This window comes from Lycorma delicatula, chromosome 1 (genome assembly GCF_047948215.1).
Source record: "Lycorma delicatula isolate Av1 chromosome 1, ASM4794821v1, whole genome shotgun sequence".
In the NCBI taxonomy this organism is placed as follows: domain Eukaryota; kingdom Metazoa; phylum Arthropoda; class Insecta; order Hemiptera; family Fulgoridae; genus Lycorma; species Lycorma delicatula.
This window is the reverse complement of record NC_134455.1, coordinates 226186960-226209390: the sequence shown is the minus strand read 5'-3', so window position 1 is coordinate 226209390 and position 22431 is coordinate 226186960. Positions and strand designations below refer to the sequence as shown.

Here is a 22431-nt window from a genome sequence, read left to right as displayed (position 1 = left end):
TTATAGTACTATTCTAGTATAATCATGTTGCTGTTTAATACTATCCTTTTTATTAAATACGTTCTAAATCACTGTTATTCTGAATTTTATTAACCTTTCACATTTGCAATTATTGTTTCATGCTTCCTAAGAGTTTGAACTGTTATTTTTTCAATTCTTAATTTTTTGTGTTGACATTAATTGGCTTATTGCCCCCAATATTCATTGCTTGTTTTCTTAACATTCACTTTCATACCATTTTCTGCCATAATTATCTTCTAGAAGTTTTATGTAATTTGTTCAATATTCAGTGATTTGATTTTTTAACAACACTGTATTATTTAAAGTTATTTTTTTCTTTATATTATTGATTACATGATCACAATAAATTACAATAGATTTTCCAATCTATTTGGTTCTTTAATGCTTCTTTTAGTGTATCCTGTTTGATGCAATTAAAACCTTTATCACTTATTCCTTTATCTTTTTCTATATATATCTGTTATCAAGTTATTAGCTGTCACATTCCTTGCCTCATATGATTTCATATTGTTTTTCAATTATTAAATATTGATATATTTTACTTTAGCTTAATATTCATGAGAAAAACATTTTTGTTTTGTGATACTTGTTAACATGTAGTAGTAGTAGTTTCTTATAAGATTTTAATCTCTCTTGATCACTGCTACTAATAACTTGGTTTAGGCAATCGTTTAAATATAATGAAGAGTACACTTAGATAACTGAAAATGGGTTTAATCTTAATAATGGAATGAAGTTAATTTATTAAGTTTTTAAAACCAGATTTAGTAATTACAAACTGCAAATATAGAGAAGGCTGTTAAAACTGCCAATACAGATAAGTCTGTTAAAACTGCCCATCATTTTGAAGCCATTTTTTTTTAAACTTTAGTGGTTTTTAGGTTCAAAGATTTATCTTTTAAACTTTATTTGAAGGTGGATAAGCAGCATGATTCAGCATGTAAGTTCTAAGTAAGGAAATTATACTGAACCTATTATGCATTGTGTGTATTAAAAAGTAGGTGTATGTTCTTAAATCTTTACTTTTTTTTGTAAACATAAAATCTTTATCTCTTTTCTGTTTAAGATAATAAGTTCAAAATGATGCTTTATTGTTTTGTTCAAAATTATCATTGGGGAAAAAAAGGAAGAAATAGTGAAGTAGCACTTTTGGCTGAAGGAAATAGAACAGATCTTCAAATAGATGAGGAAAAACCATATGCTGAGCTGTGGATGGGAACACATCCCAGTGGTCCTTCTGTTATTGTGGAAAGTGGTTTATTATTGATTGATTGGATTCAGAAGAATCCTAAAGTACTTGGAACAGATGTGCGTGCAAGATTTGGGCATCTACCATTTTTATTTAAAGTACTTTCAGTTGACCAAGCTCTGTCTATACAAGCACATCCAACTAAGGTATAAAAAAATACATAACATTAATAGTTAGCTATGCATAAAATACATGTATGTATTGTATAATACATGTATGTAAATATATGTATGTCTGAAAACCTTTTACATCACTAAAGAAATAAACACTTTTTACTTATTTATTCAATTAATTGCATATTACATTTTATTGGAAATAATTTCATACTTCAAAATCATATTAGAATTAGCTACATATACATGGTGTATATATATATATATATATATATATATATATAAATTTTTCAGACATTTTATTTACTACTATATCTAATAAAATAATTAATGGTTAATAAAGTTGATTGGTCATTCTTTTTAGAAGAATGCATCATTACAAAACACTGGTTATACAGACACAAACTGTTGTTTTTTGTGATTCAATTGAAAAACCTTCAAATGAAAATGATTTAAAATCAGGGACTAGCTACCATCTTGGATGCCCAAACTTACCTCAATACAACTTTTCAGGACACTGAACAGTCAGCATAGTCCACTACCTTTGCTATGATAATGTGAATCTGAAATAAATCCACTATATTTCTTCTTCTGGAGCAATATTGAAGTCAGTGTGCACATCTCCACTTACAGTTAAACACCATAAGAGATAGACCATTGTTATTATTGCAATCATCTGCTGAAGATGTTAGTATAGATAGAGTGTTACAACCACAAAAATTCTTAGGAAATTGTGGTTGTAATCATGGAAAATGGTTTTTTTTAATCAGGCAATGTTGTTTTAATATTTAAAATGATGTTTTTATAAAATTTAGTGAGTTGTAAATTCACTATTATTTAAGCATGTTGAGTTCCTTACTTTTTGTTGTGTGTATAAAATTAACATTTTTTTAATAATTTTTTTTACACTTAGCTGGGTTAATTTCTAGATTTTCAAGAGTTAATTGTGTTGTAGTGTTTTTGGGTGATTGTTTGTATAGTGTCTGCTCAATATAGAACGTATTGCAGTGACTGCTTTTTAATTTGTATTTTCACAGCTTCTATTAGTTTTATTTTTAGCCATAATATATTTTTAATTTGCATTTTATTTTAAAGCTTAACAAAGCATTTGTTCTATAAAGTTTTAACAATTTTTTTTTATGTTAATGTTTGCTGGTATCTTATTTCATTTTTCCTCCAAGGCGTATTTTTTATTTTCAACTGTACTTATGTAGCGTATAATCTGTAGATGTGCTTGTGTAACTTATAAAATACACTATATAATTTGCTGTGTTGTCAATTTCTTCATTGCAGTTATCAGCTGATGTAAGTAATAGATAACTTAGTTAAATGATAATGTTTGTACTATATGACATGATTTATTATGCAGTGTAATTAAAGTTAATACATTTTATTATGAAGTGTAAATTTTAATAGATTATATTACATAGATTGCCTTCTTACCTCCTTAACATCAGTTTGCATACATTTTGCTTTTCAAAAGGTCATCTTCAGTTATGCAACGCTTTTAATTTAAAAAAAAAAAATTAAGTTTTGTGTATGTAGTAAATGGTTTTGTTATATCCGTCAGAAATATTGGATCACTTAAGAATTCTTCTGTAAACTAAGCTACTTGTGTAATCAAATATGATTGTTGGACTGGAAAATAGGTTTACTACTTACTTAAGTAATTGTTTTATAGATATTTTTTGGTTAGTAGTACTGCTTTATTTATGGTATTCTTTTAAAGAGCAAAAGATGTATTTGTTAATGTTGAATGAGTTAACAAAATATAATATTTTAAAATTAGTTATAAGATTGTGCTAAGTAGCAAAACAAAAATGTGAGTTAGTTAATTAAGTAAGTTTTAAGTTATACATTATAATGACATTTATTAATATTAATTAGATGTTAAGTTTTTTAAATACATTTTAAACAAATTGTTTAAAGATTATAATAAAAATTTATTGTCTTACAAATTTAACAAAAATAATTTATCAATGGATTGTTTCCCAGTTACCTTAAGACTTTATTATTATTATTACTTGCCATTAGAAAAGTTCTGCTATTGATATAAAATTGATGGCTAATTTTGTTATTAACCAGATTTTCTAAAATAATTTCTCTCTTTTTTTTAAAAATTAAACAGTACAGACTTATGATATTTTGAAAAACTTATTAATAAATAAACCTTATGGTTTTAGGACAAAATTGCCTAGTGATACAATCATTCCCCAGTTTTAGAAAATATTTTAAGTAGCAGAGATAAGAAAAAAAAATTGTGTTTTGTTTGTTTCCATTTAATTTACTTATGCACTTTTTACTAATGAACTGCAATAACAGAGGGTGGGTGCATACAAGAGAGGCTTTCAGCTAATTAAAAATCCATAGCTTATTAACCATAAACAATTTTAATTAAATTTCAGCTTTAAATTTTTAATTTCAGTTTTCACGGAGAACGCTCATATAAAATGTAGATTGCTATAGAAAATGTTGGTTAATTGCACTATTTGTTAATAAAATACCTCAAAATCTCAAACCATTTATTGATAATCTTTTCACAGATGAATGGAGAAATCACTTATGATATTCATTTCTGAAGATAACTAGAAAATTCTTATTTAGTGGTTCAGGAAACTATTTTGTTATTGGATTGTAACTGTGTAACTTTGAATGTGGTTGTAATTGTTTTATTCAAATTACTATTGCAGAAAAAAAACAGAACATTTTTCATACACATTTATATGAAAAGAACTTTAGTATATAAGAAAAGTATTAAGTATATAAGAATTATGTTCTTTTCTTTTTTTTCTTTTACATGCAGAGTTATCAGGAGGAAAGGGAAATAATTAATAATAATTTGGGAGCTGATTATAGATCTTGAAATAAGGAAAAAAATTTGTATAAAAATTTGAAAACACTTTATTATCGAGTTGTGGCTAGTGAAAAATTTTGCCTGGATTTCAGTTCCCCCAGTGAAATGAGTTTATACTGGATTTTTAAGGATTTTTATATAAGGGGGTAAACGTAATAGATTTTTTTGTTGTTTTACTTCTAATAAAAATCTAATAAAACAGGTCTGAGAACTGTATCTCCCATTGTTTTCATGATGTCCAATGTGAAACAGAAATATTCAGTGATGAAAAAAGTTTTTTTAGGATAAGAGTACAATTAATTTGTTAAATCACTAATAAATACACAAGTTTTATTATTAAAACGTGTAGAGAGCTTAATTCTGAGAAGATTGATTTAATAAATTCTATGAAAAACCAAAAAAAAAAAGAACTTTTATTATTAAAAACAATCACTTTTTTCTAAAGGTGCTTTGAACAAGGTTTTACCAGTATAAATTTTTCTCAGTTATTTGTAGAGTTACATCTATTTCTGGCATGATCTATACTATCTATTATTATGTATTGAAAAAAATATAATATTTATTTATTTTATTAGTTGTTTTGTAGATAAGTTTGTTAAAAGGTTGTTAAAAGGTTTCTACACATTTTGGAAGTGTACTGATTTCTTATGGTATGGTAAGATTTATGAAATTGAATGATTTATTGTTTTTTTTTTTTTTTTTTATTCTATAGTGAACTTTAGATAATTTCTGTAGTGAAAGTTACAGTATAATTTATTATTGAACTTCAACAGTGTTATACTTTGTTTTGTGATGTCTTCATCAGGAGTACCATAATGCCAACATACTATCAGTGTAATGTTTGGCTCAGTGTGTGTGTATGCATATATGTATACATGTACAAAACTGAAAGGTATATATATAGATACCTTTCAGTTATGTACACGTTTTTCTAAATGTTGTAGAAGTACTTCAAACTAGAAACTATAAAGTATCATTGCAAAATTTTTAAATATTAAACATTATACTTTTAAACCAATGGAATGTTTTTTATCGGAGGCCTTTCAAAGCTCCTTTTTCAGTGGAATTCTAATTGCACTGTTGCACAAATCTTCAAAGGTTTAGGATGCATCTCCATGTATAATTAAATATTCTATTAACATATCTTCAAAAGTTTAGGATGCATCTCCATATATAATTAAATATTCTATTACTCTTTGGTAGGGTATTTTGTTTGATATATTTTTTTCAAATTTAACCAGTTGAATTTCCAAATGCAATTTTTTTTTTGTTATTAGTCTTTTATATGTTTTATGAAACATATTGCAATATGTTCCTGCTTTTTATTTACTTGTTTTTCTGTATACCTCTGAACTTATAAAGGAACTTGTTCTGATTGACTGACATTCATCAATGCCCAGCAAAAACTACTGAAGATAAGTTGATGAAAATTTTATATTTCTTCTTCTTATGGTGTAAGTGCACACTGAAAGGATTTTTTTAAATTCTGAGATTAAAGGGTTAAAATGGAGTGACAATGAAATTTACAATTTTTTTTAATTTCTCTGAAACAAATGAAGATATCAACTAGACTTTTGATGTGTATAATCTTCACGTGAATATCTATGAACTATTGTCCTGATTTTTTTTGAAATTCTGAGTTGAAAAAGTTAAAATGCATTTTGAATTTTTTTTTTCAATCTCGGCTATTTTTTTAATTTCTCTGTAACAAATGAAGATATCAACGTAATTATTGGTTTGTGATATTTTCATTTAAATCTTTAAAAACCAATTTCTAGATTTTTGAAATTCGACCTTGAAAGGTGGTGAAGAAAGGTAAAATACATCTTATCCTGTACTTTGTACGGTAACCTGTTATAACTATTATTTTTAAGATGGAGGCCGACGAATGTAGGTTTTGAAACTCACATTCTTAGCTCAAAGTTTTGAGCCCTATATTGAACAATCTAAAAGCTCTGAAGAAATTACAATACACAGATTTTTATAAATTGAACAGGCTTTAATTTTTATTCTCACAAGCATGAGTTTAATGAACACAGCAGAGTCCAAGGAGCAGACTCCCTGATTTGGTGGGAAGGGTGAACGAAGCAATCTGTGACTGGCCAAATATCCCCTGACCGTGATGGGAAACGCAAGTAATTATAAAGCATGGGCGAAGCTGCGAAGAGGATGTAGTTAGTTTATATTATTTGGCTGATGGTAGCCATATTTATATATCAGAAAATTTAATGATTTTATTATTTTCCAATTCAAAGGTAAAGATTTGATTTATTTAACATTACAATGAGTTTGTTTACTGTAACAGGATTGTAAAAAAATACCAAAATGTTACATACATATCTAAACTGTAGAATGTTATGTGCACATTCTATTACTGTTTTTCTTTTTCAAAATTTAGCTTGTATATTTCTGATAGTATGGCTTTCTTTTTCCTGTTTAGCCTCCGGTAACTACCGTTCAGATAATACTTCAGAGGATGAATGAGGATGATATGTATGAGTGTAAATGAAGTTTAGTCTTGTACATTCTCAGTTCGACCATTCTTGAGATGTGTGGTTAATTGAAACCCAACCACCAAAGAACACTGGTATCCACAATCTAGTATTCAAATCCGAGTAAAAATAACTGGCTTTACTAGGACTTGAATGCTGGAACTCTCGACTTCCAAATCAGCTGATTTGGAAAGACGCGTTCACCACTAGACCAACCTGGTGGGTTTCTGATAGTATGGCTGAAATTCGTGAACCTCACGCTGTATGTAATATTTACTATTAAGAGAAAATAATTTGATTAAAAATATTTCTGTTTATTGCAGTTATGTTGCTAACGAGGTTAATAATGTTTTTGGGATTTTTGATTGGGTTTTTATTTACTGCATGTTTTATTGAAATTTTCAAGTATATATTTTTACATCACAGCCAGTCTTTGTAATTTGTATGATTTTAATTTCTGTGAAACTCATTACCATTTTTTGTATTTTATTTGTTTTTAATCCGATTTTTGTTTGTGATTTTGACAATAAAATACACAGAAGCTGTTACAGTTTATTAAAGAATGTAGAAACATTTAATTTATGTATTAAAGTAGACCAATAAGTTTTGAGGCCGATGGTCTGTTTGGGTGTAATTTGGTGTGATATTTTCAGTTTATTTACACTTAGTTGCAATAGCTATTAATTTTTACATTTTTATTATTAACTGTTATTATTATTAACAGTTTTACCTTAACTGTCTTGAAAACATTTATCATAAAAGAATGTATGTCATAAAAATAAAATACTAGTCCTCATTATGTAATTTTTTGTTCTTTTAAATACTTTTAATGTACCAATATTCTTTAATGAAGTAAGCAGCTTGTTATACAAATTTACTCCTTTATAAAGTAGTGAAATACAATTTTTCTTGTAATAAATATCCATGTCATGCATGATATTTGTAGTATTATAACTATGTATTTTTTGATTTGTTATTAAATCCGTATTCAATTTTAGGGTAGTAGACTAATAGATAATTTTTGTATAAAAATCAGAACACTCTAGAGGATAAAATCTCATAATATATAAAAAATCAGTTATTGAAGCATTTAACCTGCATGATTAATAAGATGGATCTTTGTAGATTGTAAAAGTATACTTTGAAGTAACTGTAAACTTTCAATTTGAATATTATTAAATAATGCCAAAATTGAAGTATGTACTAAAATATTAATTGTACTATTACAAGGTAATTTTATTATTCTTTAGGCCTACTATAATTTTATTTTAAATGCATTCATATTTTTCTCTAAAGTCATGACTTCCAAGTATTTAGTAATTCCACTTTAATGCTCTAACTACATTTCCAGCTTTAAAGTTCTTAGTTTTTGTCTGTCACTTTTCTTTGTAATTATATTATTTGATTTGATTACTTTTTTTTTTTTTTAGAATTAATTAAATTATCCAACTCATTATATTCATTATAAGTGATTTATATTATTGGTAATTAGTAGAATTATTTTATTTTATATAATATAATAACCATTTTATGTTATTGTTACAATTAAGAATGCTTTTATGTATTAACAATAATATTAATGAATTCACAGGAAGAGTACAAGGAGGATATTTTTTTTAATTAGCAGGGTAGTATTAACATGACAGCAGCACTATTTTAATCTGATAATTTAGTTCTATTATATGTAAACTTTTGACAAAATAACATGGTTAATTTAAATTTTAAACTGTTATTTTATTACTCATGTTATTTTCTAAAAATTTTATATTTTAAAAAGTTTATTATTTATCTAACTTCAAAAATACTAGCAGACTACAACTGACTTGTTGTAGACTACAACTGGAACTAGCAGTTAATGATGTTAAAGAACAATTTAGATTCGGAGTAACAGTACAAGGTGAAAAGATAAAGATGCTACGATTTGCTGATGATATAGTAATTCTAACCGAGAGTAAAAAGGATTTAGAAGAAACAATGAACGGCATAGATGAAGTCCTACGCAAGAACTATCGCATGAAAATAAACAAGAACAAAACAAAAGTAATGAAATGTAGTAGAAATAACAAAGATGGACCACTGAATGTGAAAATAGGAGGAGAAAAGATTATGGAGGTAGAAGAATTTTGTTATTTGGGAAGTAGAATTAGTAAAGATGGACGAAGCAGGAGTGATATAAAATGCAGAATAGCACAAGCTAAACGAGCCTTCAGTAAGAAATATAATTTGTTTACATCAAAAATTAATTTAAATGTCAGGAAAAGATATTTGAAAGTGTATGTTTGGAGCGTAGCTTTATATGGAAGTGAAACTTGGACAATCGGAGTATCTGAGAAGAAAAGATTAGAAGCTTTTGAAATGTGGTGCTATAGGAGAATATTAAAAATCAGATGGGTGGATAAAGTGACAAATGAAGAGGTATTGCGGCAAATAGATGAAGAAAGAAGCATTTGGAAAAATATAGTTAAAAGAAGAGACAGACTTATAGGCCACATACTAAGGCATCCTGTAATAGTCGCTTTAATATTGTAAGGACAGGTAGAAGGGAAAAATTGTGTAGGCAGGCCACATTTGGAATATGTAAAACAAATTGTTAGGGATGTAGGATGTAGAGGGTATACTGAAATGAAACGACTAGCACTAGATAGGGAATCTTGGAGAGCTGCATCAAACCAGTCAAGTGACTGAAGACAAAAAAAAAATGTTGTTACGAGGAAGAGGAAGAATAAAATAATAATTTTTTTAAATTTATAGAAAAAGATCTTTTATAAGTTGTTGGAAATTAATATGTAGATTTTTCTACTCTAATTCTTATTTCTTATATGAAATATCATTCTTTTTTAGGAATCAGTAATTTATTAATAGTGGTTATTCTGCTGACAACATAGTTTTCTTATCAGTTACTTATTTGTTGCAATAGAAATAATAAACTACCTTTATTTTATTAGTTATTTATCTGTGTTTAATGCCAAAGGTTGTGAACCAGTTAAAACTGAATATGATTGCTGATGTATTTATGTTGAAAACAAACTGAAAAATAGAGCAATATGTATAATATGATTTATTATTTTTACATCTGTTTATTTGATGTTTATGTATTTTATTAATTATTTGTATTTTAAATTCAATTAATTTATAGAATCATTTTTGGATGTAGATGAGATACCCAGCTTAAGAATTGGTAGTTATTTTAAAGTCAAATAATTCGTGAAGTGATTATTTTAAAAATACACAATTTCTTTATATGAATTGTCATTTAGTGACAAAAAGTTTTTATAGAAATTGTGTATAGATAATTAGATGAATTATTCTGTCACTCAAGGAAGCTCATTATCCAGAATGAAATAAAAATTTGTCTGAAAAAATTTGTTTTTGCCATACATTTCTGTCTCTATTGAAAATTGAAGTACTGTGCTAAAATCAGAATCCTTGTATCGTAGTTCAAAATGCTAAAAAGTACGTAACACCTTTATATTATTGTTATTTCTATTTTTAGTATTAATTTCTTAGAGTCTAGAAATTCTGTGAAGAATCTCCTGACATTTCAAAGAGGTTGGATAATCGACCCCTGCCACAGTTGCTTTCAACTCTTAGATTTTGAATTACAGACCTGAATATAAACATTCATTTAAATTGAAAGATTTTGATTAAATTGTGAAAAAGAAAGTTGCTGGTTTATAGCTGATATCATCTGAGTTCCTTATCTTAAATAGATATTATCAGCATTGATTTAATCCTTAATTTTGCATGTAAAAAATATTCTTTTCGATTGATTAATTGATGTGTATGCATTATCACTTGATGTTAAAGCATCTAGCAAGCTTGAGCTAATAAAAATGTATTTATTAGAAGGGATTTGACAGTAGATGGATGTAAATCTTATGAGGATAACAATTTAAATTAATTGAAAGAGGAAGAATTAAAACTAGTATGTTTGAAGACAGTGGTGACATTCGCTATCACTTCCACTGTAATTTTGGATCAAGCAGCAAAATTCAAAATACCAAAGAAGCGGTTGATGTTCCAGAAATCCTTTTTAAATCTAAAATCACAATTAACACTGAGTCATATAAATTTATATGCAATTAAAAAGAATGATATAAAAAGTAAATTTCAATTTTTATTTTTTATAACCTATTTATAAATTTCAACTTTTGCAGCTTAAAAAAAAAACAACAGATGATCATCAGTAAACTTTCTTTAAAACATTAAATATCGAGTGCAGTTGTTTACTTAAGTTAGATACTTGTATTTATATAAAACATATAATCTACCTAAGAATATTTCAGGTTGCAATTTTTATATATTGGAAGTAAGCATTCTTACCAATTAACCAATAAATAGAAAAATTATTAATTAAATAACTCTTACCTTAATCTAAATAGATTAACTCTTAGTCTCTTAATCTAAGAGATTAACTTTTAGTATGCAAGTCAGTTTTATGCATATTAAGTAACAATCAGTTAAATGTGAATATTAATGATAAAGGATTATAAAGAATTTAAAAACACTCACTTTTTTAAATTGTTTGGGATATATTTTTAGAACTCTGGTACAGTTTCTTCCCATTAATGATGTCCATGAAGGTACAATTGTTAATGGAGGACAGTTAATATTCATCAACATGTGAGTGAAACGGAGCTCAAATTTTCCATTTTTGTAACTGAATTTTTCTTCATCTACATTTTATTGAGAGAATGCTTTATAGGATCTTTATTTGATCTCCACTAAATTCGGTTAAAAATAAATCCAAGAATATCGAAAAAATATATATAATAAATAGTAAAATTGTTTTGATTATATAATAAATAAATAAAATGCAGTAGAGTACAAAGGTTTAGCTTATAATAAATTAGTCCACAGTATAAGTAAGGAAATGTACAGTAAGTTGAGAGTTGGGTTTTGGTATAACCTTTATTATATTAGTTTCCAACATTGTAGCTGCAATACAATCTTTGGAATAATTTGATTTTGAAATTCAACTTTTTCATGTAGGACCTTATTTATTTTTAAAATGGCCATTTTATCTATTTGTGTCTTTTTTGTGTATATTACTTTTAATGTATGCAATATCAATTGTCATTGACACAATCAACTGAGAGTGTTTACTATTTTAATTTTTCAGGAACACGCTAAAAAGTTACATTCATCTAATCCAGATATTTATAAAGATCCTAACCATAAACCTGAAATGGCAATTGCATTAACTCGATTTGAAGCACTTTGTGGATTTAGACCTATTAATGAATTAAAAAAATTTTTACAAGGTTTGAAATTTTTATTTATTTGTACTTTTCTTTTTACTTAAATTTACTTACTTTCATGTTTTTGATTAATAAGTTTTTATTTTTTTATATTAATTTTATTTTCTTGAATATATTTTTAAATTAATGCTGTAATACAGTTTATTTGAGGAGTGCAGGAGCAAGGGGAAATAAATGTCCAAAATGGGGAATTTTAATGTTAAATTTCTGTGTAGTTAGTTAATACCACAATTATAAAGAATGCCAATACTGAATTGTGATCATTTTTTACACTTGGAGAAAATCCAATTGTATTAGTAAAGTGTGATATGGTGTTATTTCAAGTAGAAATTATGTTATTTAAATGGTTAAATTCCTTGTTAAATATTAATAATATTTGGACTTTCCATAAGCATCATATTAAAGTAAGTACCATATAAAAATTATATTAATATATCTCAACTATATTTTATTATATATTAACAAAATGAATGACTATTACACAGCAAAAATCAATTAAGTTTGTCACTATTTGAACTTTGCATTTGCAGTTGCCAACCTTAAAGGAACAGTGAAGTAATTTTCCTATCATAGACTATAATGATGGAAATTATTGGTTTGTCCCCTTCCATTACTTGTAATTTAGCATTTGATCATCAGATGCAATTCGATAACATCACAGTAATGGTGTTATCTTATTCTTTCATTTGTTTGAAGATATTAATGACTGAAAATAACTACTTGAACAATTGTTGATTTCAAGTAAGTTATAAGGCTAGATGGTAAATTATTTAAAGTGTACATATATTATAAGATATGCTTAATGATTGTTATCGTGTTTGATAACTTGATTTTAATAATAAATATATTGATAATAACAATTTATACTTATATATTTATATAAGATTAATTATATATAAGTTTATATAAGTATAAATATACTTAGTATCTAATGAATAATGTAATTTTTTAGAACTACTGTAAATAATAATTATTGTTTTGGTTAACTGATTAATTTAAATTAATTATTTAATATAATAATTTTTTTCTTTAAAGAAAAGTCTCTTTTAATTGTATATTTTGAATTTGAATAAGTCATTGATTGGTCTTTAAAAATAAAGAAGGGGTAAAATGTTAAAGAATAAATAAAAGGAAAAGTTAAAATATAAAAAAAAACATATTTTATAAAGTAGTTGTAATATATTAAAATATGAAATTATTGGAAAAAAAATTCTTTTTCTATAAAATGTTATAAGTAAAAATATTGAATAAGTTAATTGCTATTTTAAAAAGCAAGAACAACTCACAAAATTATCATCACATCATGTGGTATTCTGCCTGTTGGCAGGTTCCTGGCACCACAGTTAAGTAATTATACTAAATAGACTTGTTCAAACAGGAAAAATGAAAGTATGTAAAAGGCGATTTTTAACAGTCTGATTAATTTTATGGGACAGGCTATGGAAACTTGGATGGTATGGAATTTTTGGACTTTAAAGAAACATTTGGTAATATAGATTAGAATAAAACATTTATCTTAATAGAAAAATTAGTTTTAAATGTAGAAAAAGAAAATCATTATAATAATCAGGTAGTTGACACACAGAAGTTGAAATGAGGCAAACTTCTATATAAAAAGGAAAGTAAGATGAGGATTTGATGTATTCTCTTTCATTTTAAACATGAAATAATATTAACTCTTTCCAACCAACTGACATTCAGATGTGGCAGTTAACCGGTCAACACTCATATGTAGAAAACATGTTTATATTTTACATTGAAATCATTGTTTAAAATTTGTTGTCGGATTGTTGAGATGTGATTTTCATTATTGAATGTACTTTTTTTAAAAGCAAAAATTTTCCTAAAAATTATTTATTTCATGTTTCAGTATGTTAGTGATAATAATATTTAGATTAAGAATAGAATTTTTGAATTAATGCTTATTGACACTACATCCGTATTGTAACTGTTAACATGACATGTATGTATACATATTACATTAATCCGATCAACCTAAGTACAGAATTAATAAATAAATAAATAAGACAAAATAGGATGACACCTACCTTATTCTAAAATTCATGCAAGAGCGCTTTTGTAAGTTACTCGCATATGATTTTTTCAAATTATTCATATCAAATTACATAGTAAAATTGAAATTAAAAATCATCCTATACTACACTTAAGATTTAAAATTTAAAATTATTAAAAGATCCTTTTGTAAGTTAAAATCAAAAGAGAAATAAAACTAAAAATTAAAAAGATTTTTTTTTTTGTGATATATAATTTGTTATGAATGGTTTAAAAAAATGATATGGAACACCTGATGATGCGAAAACTTGTGAAAGTGCTCTTGCATGAATTATGGAATAAGGTAGGTGTCATCCTATTTTATTTTATTTATTAATTCTGTACTTAATTTAATATTTAAGTATATAATTTAATATTAAGTAATATTTTAATTTTATTCGGATTAATTTAATTTGTACAGTGCAGAGGAATATGATTCTTGAAAGGACGACTTCAGAAAAATATAAACCTATATATAAATAAATCTCTATTATCATGGTATGTTAAAAAAACTAAAGTCCATCCAAAAATAATTGAAAGAATTATATTACGTTATTGAAAAAAAATGTTTTAATATAAAATCATTAATGATCCAGAAATTTGTAGTCTAAATTCCTATACTTAACTATCACTTTTTATCTTCAAAAAATAACAGTACTATTACAGTGTAAACATTTAAATGTGTACAATATACTGGGAAAGTTCTACATATGTGTGTACTCATGTATGGGTACTTTTTTTTTTTTCCCCCCTATTCTCCCCGATCGGATATCTATTTAAGTATACTCAGTCGGGGAGAGTGTCCTTTTACTCTAAGGGAGTGTCCCCCGCCCACCGGTTGTACACCCGGCACGGCAGGTTAGCTCCCCTGGTCTCGAATCTTTAATTTTATTTTATTCGCCTGCCTCTAATCCCCTGCCTCAGAGACGGGGTATGGCTACGCCACCTCCCATCCCCTCAGCAGCGAACCGGGTCTCGGTCATTATGCCTTTGCCTCTAATCAGCAGCACCGACCCCACTAAGCACCGAGGCACCCGCAGGAGCGGCACCGCCAACCGGGACTCGGTCTTTTATTTGTCCCACACTCCCCAGGAGTTCCCCCTCTTCTTAGGAACCCGCACACCATGGCGTACGGGCCCTCCACAGAGGGACTGTCCTCCCTACCCTAATTTCACAAACCCCTTCTTCTGTCCTCTTCTTCCTTGGTGCGTAAGATTTCCCCGGCAAACCTACGGAACCAATCCCAGTTACCGTCACTACAGACCATCCAATTTAAGAGGTTTTCAGGTGTAAGTCCGTTGTCCGAAATTTCTCTTCTATTTGGAGCCCATCTTGGGCATACAAACACAGTGTGTTCCGCATCATCTTTCTCTGGGCAGTACACACATTGTGGGGTAGGTCTTTTTCCAATTCTAAACAGATAATGGCCGAACGAGCCATGCCCCGTCAACAGTTGTGTCGTATAAAAATCTACATTACCTAGTCTATTACTAATGTATGGGTACTTGCATTAACATATGCTTTTGTTGTGTAGTGACAAAAAGAAAATGAAATAAACAAAACTTTGATTTAAACAAGTGAGAGAGATGAGGATGTAGATCTGTTTCTTTTCATTTTAAACTTGTATATAGAAGAAGCGTTAATTAGTTATACTGTGTGAAGATTATTTGACTTTATTTTTTGGGGAGAGGAATTTCACTTTACTTTTATGATAAGGATTTATAAGTGAATTATAGTCTGTCAACAAGTTTCAAGTAAAAGTTTTCAGCTCAGAAAGTATTGCAAAAAGTTAAACAATTTCAGAATTATATTAAAAAAAAAAGAACAACAACACTGAATAGTATTCAGATCTTTTCTACATAATAGTCAAACTTTTTACATTTTTATATAATAAAAATGTAAAAAGAAACCATTTATCTGCTTTTGGGTAAATTCCAATCATTATTTTGGACTGCATTAATATTTTTATTATTTATTTTAATAACTTTGTTATTATAATGTTTTACACATTTTGTAATGGATCATTCCTAACTTTATTACATTTTTCTTATTTTTGGCCAGAAACTCCTTGAGAGCCATTTAGCTTAATTAAGTAGTGTTCGTATGGATAGTATGGAAGGGTTAATGGATCTAAAGGAAAATTTAGCAGTGGAATTACAATTTTAGGAGAGAAAAAATTTTACCATGTAAAATTTTAACTTGTTATTTTAACAAGAGCTCTAGATGAGTACAGTAACAAAAGATTCCATCGATTGGGAAAATATACATTAAAAATAAGAGAAATGGGAAAAACAAGAATGTAAATGAGTCAAGTATTAATAATATTAAATGAATGTAATTTACTAGATTTTGAAGCACTTTGTTATTAGACATTAAAATAGATTCCATTAGCTGATTGAGTTACCTTTCTGGTCTTATCCATTTCTGTTTTTAAAATTTCTTTCAGAATTTTTTTTTTAATTGTGGACATCACATGACTTCCTTGTATGCCTATTAAATTACATATACACATTTTTTTTTTTAAATGAAAAGTATATAAAATTCTGTTTCATTAATAACTTCTGATATTTTTTCATATTTTTTTTAAATTGTTATTATTGAATTATTATTTAACATATTTTTTTATAATCAGGGGTTAATAATTATTAACCCCTGATTAATAAATTAATACCCCTGATGATTAATAAATCAATATATTTAAATTAAAAAAATAAACTTAAAAAAAAGGAGATGTATGATTCGAACCGATGTGCCTTCCCCTTGTAAAATTAAAAGGTAATTATTTAGTTGAGGTGCCTCACCCTGAAATCACAAAAAAACATATCAAATTCATTAAAAATAAATATTTATTCATTTAGTGATGTATTTTGGGTGTTGGAAAGTAGAAAATTAGTAAAAATTTACATAGCGATAGAAATAACACATAGCACAATGAAAATCGAAAAAAATACTTATATCGTAGTGAAACATATTTAAAGATATAAACATGAAAATAAATAATATAATCTAACCAAACTTAACCTATGCTCGCTTTGCTTGCTAACCTTGACTAATCAACTAATGTTTTGATTATTTAAGTAATAAATAATTAATTAGGTTAGGTTCAGCTCTTGATGATTACGGTTGTGTTTTTCTTGCTCGTGGTTATTATTGCAGTTTTCATTAATAGTTTTGTTACTTTTTCATTTTGTTGTTCGTTTCTAGTTGTTTAGTGATGTCTTTAGTAGTTCTGTTGCATTTTTGTTGTTTTTGTTTTCTTTTTATTAATTTGTATCACTGTAAAGTTTTACTAATTTTCTATTTTCCAACACCCAAAATACATCATTAAATGAATAAGTATTAATTTTGAATGAATTTGATATGTTTCTTGTGATTTTGGGGTGAGGTACCTCAACCAATAAATAATTACAGATTAAAATATTTCATTAATTAAAATTTTATTTGGATATAACTCTGGAACCAATGAAAGTAAGTAACATTTATGATATATCATTGAAAAACTCTCAATGAGGGCTTATTACTGTAGTTAAGAAAATGTCCAAAATCAATATTTTTTTTTTGATTGGGCTTTTTTGGACACTTTTTTTTCAGTCGATTGCAATCAAAAGGGGAGGTGCAAAACTAGATGTTACAACAGACCTAAATCCAAAATTTCAACATCCTATGGCTAATTGTTTTTGAGTTTGTGAGATACATATGTATGTACAGACATCGCATCGGAACTATTCAAAATGGATTCAGGGATGGTCAAAATGGATATTTCCATTGAAATCTGAAAACTGAAATTTTTCACAATCACAATTATACTTCACACAAGGAAGTAAAAAAAGGATCCTTATACATTAAAAAATTCATTCAACGTACTTTTATTTCTTTGGCATCATCCAATAACTCTACACCATTTCCCGTTCACTTCCTACCTTTAAATTACTTTCATCTCTGTGGCATTCCAGATTTCTCAGAACAATTAAATTTCCATAATCTTTTACAGCCTTGATATATCATCTGTTCTTTATCTTTCATTATGGATTTTGGTGTTGGCAGATTACTGCCAACTGCAGATTACTGTTGGCTAGGGCTTTGAATTGATTGTAACTAAAATAATTGCAGTGATATTTATAATAACATTATCACTTATAAATAAAAATTTTAGGATTAATTAACAATATTGTTAATTTAGCAAAATTATAAATAAGTTGGATTAAATAATGAATTCTGTGCATGTTCATTTCTTGAAGAGAAATACAATATTTGAAAATAATGTTAAAACAAAGAGGGAGGTAGAAGGTATGGTATTATTTATTATTCTTGTTCCTGCTTGCTGCGTTTATTGTTAAGTGATAAGTTTTGGTTATAACAACTCTCTTACATGAAGTCATGTTCTTTTCACTTTACCTCATAAACTTGAACTGTATGCAAGTATACTATCAGACTTAACTAGTCTGATAGTAAAGTGGATAATGTAGTAGAAGAAGACTAGAATAAGGATTATTAATTATTTCTCTTTAATGTACTTCCCAATGCACTTACTCATACTATAAAATTAAACTTCTTTTACAATAATTTCTTTAGCTTAGTTGTAAATGAAAGTAAAATGCTGTATTTATATCATAAAATAGTTTTTACTGCTCATCTAAGTTGTCTATTGCAGGAGTTTCCTGGAAAAGAATTTATTAATTATAACAGTAAACAAATGAAAATGTAACTCTTATTTTTCATTTCAGAAGTAGGGATTTATCATTTTTATCTGTATAGTTATAAATAAAACCAACAAAAATAAAAAATAAAAAATAAATTTCTTCACTATTGATAATTTGAAGATTATAAAAATATTCTTAAACACAGTAATGCTTAGTGAAGTTATACATTATTGTTGATAAAGAATTAAAACTGTATGCAAATTATCCATATGAATAAGATTAATACATGACTTGTCATGTTATACTCATATTATTAAAAAAAATTAACACATTTAAATATGAGTATTCTTCTCACCTCAGATAAGTAAAGAAAAGTGAATCAATCTTCGGAAGGTAACAATAAAATTATGAGATTTATTACCTGCAACATAATGTTTTATTAGATTAACTTTATGAGTTCACCAGTTACTGTTGATATTACAAATATGATTACATTAAGTACATATTGCACTTCCCCATTATTATTTTACATTTTTATTATTCTATTATGTTAATTTTTAAAATAAAACTGTAATTTTTATCATTTTAGTAACAAAAAAAAAAATGTATTAAAAGAAAAATGTATTATTTCCATCTTTGTTATTTTTTATTTATGTTTATTATTTATCAACAGTTTAATTTGTTAATTGTTTTATCTCTATAATCAGTTATTTACTTTATTTTGCTTTAATATCACTAATAATAAATTTCCCTAGTGTTATTTTTTAGGCATTGAATATTTATATGGGAAATATTAATTTTAGCATAGTTAAAATTTTTAGAGGAGAGGATCAAAGTTTGTTATGTTAAGAAGACTAAGATCAGCTTGACTGTTAAAATAAATAAAATTTAATTTTTGTAATAACCCCATTGAGTTGGTCTAATGGTAAACTCATTATCACAAATCAATTTTCAAACAGCTGATTTTCAAAGTTAAAGGTTGAAATCCTAGTAAATGCTAGTTACTTTTATTTTATTTTATTTTATTTTTTTGTCTTCAGTCATTTGACTGGTTTGATGCAGCTCTCCCCTATCTAGCGCTAGTCGTTTCATTTCGGTATACCCCCTAGATCCTACATCCCTAACAATTTGTTTTACGTATTCTAAACATTGCTTGCCTGCACAATTTTTTTCTTCTACCTGACCCTCTAATATTAAAGGGACCATTCCAGGATGCCTTAATATGTGGCTTATAAGTCTGTCTTCTTTTAACTATATTTTTCCAAATGCTTCTTTCTTCATTGATTTGCCGCATCACCTCTTTATTTGTCACTTTATTCACCCATCTGATTGTTAACATTCTCCTATAACATCACATTTCAAAAGCTTCTAATCTTTTCTTCCTAGGTACTCTGATCGTCAGCTTTCACTTCCATGTAAAGCAACACTCCAAACATAAACTTTAAAAAATCGTTTCCTGACATTTAAATATTTAAATTAATTTTTTATGTAAACAAATTATATTTCTTACTGAAAGCTCATTTCACCTATGCTATTCGGCATTTTATATCGCTTCTGCTTCATCCATCTTTACTAATTCTACTTCCCTTTTTTTTTTTTGTCTTCAGTCATTTGACTGGTTTGATGCAGCTCTCCAAGATTCCCTGTCTAGTGCTAGTCGTTTCATTTCAGTATACCCTCTACATCCTACATCCCTAACAATTTGTTTTACATATTCCAAACGTGGCCTGCCTACACAATTTTTCCCTTCTACCTGTCCTTCCAAAATTAAAGCGACTATTCCAGGATGCCTTAGTATGTGGCCTATAAGTCTGTCTCTTCTTTTAACTATATTTTTCCAAATGCTTCTTTCTTCATCTATTTGCCGCAATACCTCCTCATTTGTCACTTTATCCACCCATCTGATTTTTAACATTCTCCTATAGCACCACATTTCAAAAGCTTCTAACCTTTTCTTCTCAGATACTCCGATTGTCCAAGTTTCACTTCCATATAAAGCGACACTCCGAACATACACTTTCAAAAATCTTTTCCTGACATTTAAATTAATTTTTGATGTAAACAACTTATATTTCTTACTGAAGGCTCGTTTAGCTTGTGCTATTCGGCATTTTATATCGCTCCTGCTTCGTCCATCTTTAGTAATTCTACTTCCCAAATAACAAAATTCTTCTACCTCCATAATCTTTTCTCCTCCTATTTTCACATTCAGTGGTCCATCTTTGTTATTTCTACTACATTTCATTACTTTTGTTTTGTTCTTGTTTATTTTCATGCGATAGTTCTTCCGTAGGACTTCATCTATGCCGTTCATTGTTTCTTCTAAATCCTTTTTACTCTCGGCTAGAATTACTATATCATCAGCAAATCGTAGCATCTTTATCTTTTCACCTTGTACTGTTACTCCGAATCTAAATTGTTCTTTAACATCATTAACTGCTAGTTCCATGTAAAGATTAAAAAGTAACAGAGATAGAGAACATCCTTGTCGGACTCCCTTTCTTATTATGGCTTCTTTCTTATGTTCTTCAATTGCTACTGTTGCTGTTTGGTTCCTGTACATGTTAGCAATTGTTCTTCTATCTCTGTATTTGAACCCTAATTTTTTTAAAATGCTGAACATTTTATTCTGGTCTATGTTATCGAATGTTTTTTCTAGGTCTATAAATGCCAAGTATGTTGGTTTGTTTTTCTTTAATCTTCCTTCTACTATTAATCTGAGGCCTAAAATTGCTACCCTTGTCCTTATACTTTTTCTGAAACCAAATTGGTCTTCTCCTAATACTTCCACTCTCCTCTCAGTTCTTCTTTGATTATTACTGTTGCTGTTTGGTACCTGTAAATGTTAGCAATCTGTCTATCTCTGTATTTGAACCCTGTTTTTTTAAATGCTGAACATTTTATTCTGGTCTATGTTATCGAATGTTTTTTCTAGGTCTATAAATGCCAAGTATGTTGGTTTGTTTTTCTTTAATCTTCCTTCTACTATTAATCTGAGGCCTAAAATTGCTACCCTTGTCCTTATATTTTTTCTGAAACCAAATTGGTCTTCTCCTAATACTTCCACTCTCCTCTCAGTTCTTCTGTGCAGAATTCTAGTTAAGATTTTTGGTGCATGGCTAGTTAAGCTAATTGTTCTGTATTCTTCAGATTTATCTGCTCCTGCTTTCTTTGGATCATGACTATACACTCTTTTTGAGGTCTGATGGAACTTCCCCTTTTTCATAAATATTACACACCAGTTTGTATAATCTATCAATTGCTTCCTCACCTGCACTGCGCAGTAATTCTACAGGTATTCCATCTATTCCAGGAGCCTTTCTGCCATTTAAATCTTTTAATGCTCCCTTAAATTCAGATCTCAATATTGTCCCCTTTCATCCTCTTTGACTTCCTCGTCTTCATGTATAACACCATTTTCTAATTAATTTCCAACGAATATATTCCACCCACCTATCAACTTTGCCTTTTGTATTATAAATCAGAGTATCAACTTTGTTTAACACACTATTACATTTTAATTTATGTACCACAAAATTTTCGTTAACTTTCCTGTATGCCCCATCTATTTTATCAATGTTCATTTCTCCTTCCACTTCTGAACACTTTTCTTTAATCCACTCTTCTTTCGCTAGTTTGCACTTCCTGTTTATAGTATTTCTTAATTGTCGATAGTTCATTTTACTTTCTTAGTAGCATTCTTATATTTTCTACGTTCATCCATCAGCTGCAATATATCATCTGAAATC

At 27.7% G+C, this 22431-nt stretch overlaps 1 protein-coding gene across 3 annotated transcripts in view; it reads left to right on the top strand.

Moving 5' to 3' along the window:
- Positions 1 to 22431, top strand: part of Mpi (mannose phosphate isomerase) — a 45452-nt gene that overhangs the window by 695 nt on the left and 22326 nt on the right. For all 3 annotated transcript variants that reach the window (XM_075373777.1, XM_075373785.1, XM_075373795.1), the window contains exons 2-3: positions 1088 to 1416; positions 11852 to 11993. In XM_075373777.1, coding sequence (XP_075229892.1) covers positions 1102 to 1416; positions 11852 to 11993 — 457 coding nt within the window. In that variant the 5' untranslated portion in view covers positions 1088 to 1101. The remainder of the gene's footprint in view (positions 1 to 1087; positions 1417 to 11851; positions 11994 to 22431) is intronic.